The following is a 3,288-nucleotide window of genomic DNA, read 5'->3' on the forward strand; positions in this document are numbered from 1 at the left end:
ACCGTTCCATGAAGGAGTCCTCATGGCTCGGGATGTGTAAATTGACTTGCAAGTACTCGAAACATCCGTGCCACACTTGCCTCGCAAAGACACGTTGTGCCAAGATATGATCCACGTTATTCTCCTCTTGGCAGCACGTGTAGCACGCCGAAAGAGCCTCCTGCAAACCGTGCCGCGCCCGCCGGGTGTGATATTTTGACACAAAGACTTGTTCTCTCTTCTACTTAGTATCTATCTATTGTCGACCACAAACAAGTCATTGTCCGTGTGTTAAAAAGGGCCGCCCTCGGGTCTCCATCGTCTGGCCTGGCTCACATAGCGTGGCGGTAGGTGCACGAGACCCGCCGCACCGGTACCGGCTTCCACACAAATACTACGGGCCTTCTCCTCGTGTCCACTCTTCTTCTCCCCTCCCCTGCCCCCTCTCGCCCCTTCTGGTGTTCTCCCCTCCCGGCCTCATCCGCCCTTCTCTTCTCCCCCCGTCGCGGTTTGCCCCGGCGGCGGCGACGCGGACCTGCTGGTGCTGGATCGGCTTCTTCTCTTTGCGGGTAAGGAACCCTATCCTATCCTATCCTATACCGATTGGGTTATCTGGGTGGATTCCCTTCTTCCTTTTGCTGTGTGGCGGCCGGCGACCCAAGCCTGAATCCCCGTCGAGGTAGTTGCCGATTCGTCTGTCTGCTGTGTGGTAGACTGGTTGGTGCTCTTGCCGATTTGTCTGGTCTGGCTAGCTTAGCTGCTTCTTCAGCGCGCGAGACCGATCTGAGGCGGCCCGGTAGCGCGGCCGCAGTGTATGAATTCGTCTAGATTTGTTTGTTCTATTCTAACGAGAGTTGGAGTATTAGAGTTCAGAGCAACAAGAATAGCTCGAAATTATATACTCTCCTGAGTCCAGTGTGCTGCCGACTTCTGTATGCTAATGTTTGGAATTTTGGACATGGCACCTGCTGGTCACTACTTTTCTCTTTGCCATGAAAGAATACTTGCAATTGCTCACAACATTTGTCCCAACCAACTAGACTGATATGTGCGTTCATACAGAAATTGCATTGTATATATAATTTTCTCTCCGGTGCAGCAAGATGACCATTCTGACGCCATTTGCAGGATTTATGTGCCAAGCTGCGTACTGTTCTGTTTTATTCCTCGGACCAAACTTGTTGAGCTGATTCCAGCAAGGAGGAATCTGCAAAGCAGCTTGGTGTTAAGCTTGCATCTTCCCTAAACAGCTCTAGATTAAATGGGAGAAGGTAACTGCTTTTCCAACCTTGTATCTGTCTTTTGAGTTGAACTTAAGTTTTCCTTTGCCGTTAGATCGCTTACGTTATGCAGGATCTTTTGAGTTCAAATTAAGATTTCCTTTGCCGCTAGATCGCTTACGTTATGCAGGAGAACAGAACCCTTAGTCTGTCATTCTAAAAGACAGTAATATCTATTACATGATGTTGACATACCGGTATTTAGCTTGATCATACCGGTCTTTAGCATAATAGTGTATAAACATCAGCGAGATATAACCTAATTATGATTCAGAGTTTACAGTTTTCCCTTGTTTATTAGGGCTTTAGCTTGATCATGATGTGCATTATTTGAGTTTTGTTTATACGGTTACTTCTTAATCTGAATCACACTTGGCATTGCACAGCAAGCTCGGATGATCTTTGCCATTGTCAAGGGTGTCTTGGCAAGTACACCCTACTCAGAGATGAAGAGAACCCACAGCTGGCAAAGTTTGAGAGACGCCTTCCTTGCTTTGGTTGCGGAATAGGATGGTCCTCGTAAGAATCCCTTACCATCCACGCAAACTTCAGTTCAGTTTTCAAATTCTGCATCTGGCAAATCAAACATGTTTCGGTTGCAGATTTCTTTTAGGTTTCTTGTGTCCATTGCTTTGGTACTATGCAACGACTCTTTACTGCTGCAAGTACTACAATAGGGATCCCCGAGAGCGCCCGGGTCTTGCTGCCTCTGCTATTGCGGTAGGTTGTCCTTCCACAGTAAATCCTGAGCATGTTGCTATAATTAATGTAACTTGAAAGAAAACAACTCATAGATGCAAAGTAGTGTAATAGATAAACCATATCTAAGGTACAGAAAGCAAAAGAGTTTTCCTGTACAAAGTCATTTCTTCATGCATGTAAACCATCATGCGACCTGATTAGAAGATGTGTTGATGGTTCTGTCACCATATTGATTCACAGATTGATTATTTTTGTAGTCAAGGTGTGTTTTAATCCCGTTTGCTCTATCCTTTTATATGAAAATGCACATATGTGAAAACGAACCCCATCTGTATATTTTCTATTTTCTATTTTTATGTGCCATTGTTTGCATGTGGAAACATCAAAGCTAGGTTTCAAACCAGTGTGCAGTCCTTTTAACAGTTTTTTACCTTGACAAACTTGTTCTTCGCAGCAAGTGTTGTTCCTAATGTTTCAGTTACTAAACAGTGGTCGTGCTGGCAACTCTTTACATCATTTGCACTTTTTCTTCTTCTGTCCTGATAAGCTTTCTGAAATAGTTCTGGTTACAGCAAGTTTTCTTCTGAATGTTTCAATTTTTTTGGTATGTGCAGGCGGCCATCTTCACTACCGCGGCAACTATTACCCTCTCCATCATTCTGATTATCTGGGCACAAAAGTGATTTCTGAGGCAGGGAGAACAGGCCTGGATGATTGGTTGTTTATCGGCAGATGAGGGATTCAGAAGGCAACTTGTAATGTTGAGGATAGCAGATCGTTTTAGTTCATCATGTAATCATAGTGCATATGCAAGTGTTTATCGAAGGGCTTCATCTATTGATTGTCGTCTCTCCCGAGTCAGTTATTCAATCTTTCTAAGAGGGTGGGAACAGTTGACTGTTTCTTCTGAAAAGCTTCCAATCCAGAGGCTACAGATCTAATTACATAAATTAGAGGAAAAATCCATACAGGTAGCCCATTCAGCAGGTAATTGCTGGGATTGAAACTGTAGTCATTACCAGCAACTCACCATGGGAGATACACTGATACACCTGGAAGTCATTATCCAGTATAGCACCGTCGTCTGAGCTTGTCGAATTCTTAAGAGGTTGAATTTCTGATACACCTATTTTAGTTGCGGGGTGCAGTGTTGTGTGGGTTTTTCATGGTAGTACCAAGTCAAATGAGGATCTAGATTGAGTGTTCATCTCGAGAGCGCGCGCTTCAGGGAGCCATTCCGTCTCTCCAGTTGATTCAAATGTTTGGCTATAGAGTTGGTTTATGACACAGACCTGTTCAAGGATGAATTTTCTGGTTACAGTTTCAA

The 3,288-nt window shown here is 44.5% G+C and overlaps 1 protein-coding gene across 1 annotated transcript; it reads left to right on the forward strand.

Moving 5' to 3' along the window:
* The first annotated feature begins 308 nt into the window (after positions 1-308).
* Positions 309-2,798, forward strand: LOC109739540 (uncharacterized). Its single transcript, XM_020298622.4, has 5 exons — positions 309-548; positions 1,108-1,250; positions 1,646-1,778; positions 1,862-1,979; positions 2,576-2,798. The coding sequence occupies exons 2-5, from the start codon at positions 1,241-1,243 to the stop codon at positions 2,642-2,644; spliced, it is 330 nt and encodes a 109-aa protein (XP_020154211.1). The 5' UTR covers positions 309-548; positions 1,108-1,240; the 3' UTR covers positions 2,645-2,798.
* Positions 2,799-3,288: the final 490 nt, after the last annotated feature.

This window comes from Aegilops tauschii, chromosome 3 (genome assembly GCF_002575655.3).
Source record: "Aegilops tauschii subsp. strangulata cultivar AL8/78 chromosome 3, Aet v6.0, whole genome shotgun sequence".
NCBI lineage: Eukaryota > Viridiplantae > Streptophyta > Magnoliopsida > Poales > Poaceae > Aegilops > Aegilops tauschii.

Bases quoted from the DNA above. Each gene is read 5' to 3' on its own strand.
- LOC109739540 (XM_020298622.4), top strand. The intron at 1,779-1,861 runs GTAAGAATCCCT...TTTCGGTTGCAG, and splicing joins TGCGGAATAGGATGGTCCTC to ATTTCTTTTAGGTTTCTTGT. The intron at 1,980-2,575 runs GTAGGTTGTCCT...TGGTATGTGCAG, and splicing joins TTGCTGCCTCTGCTATTGCG to GCGGCCATCTTCACTACCGC.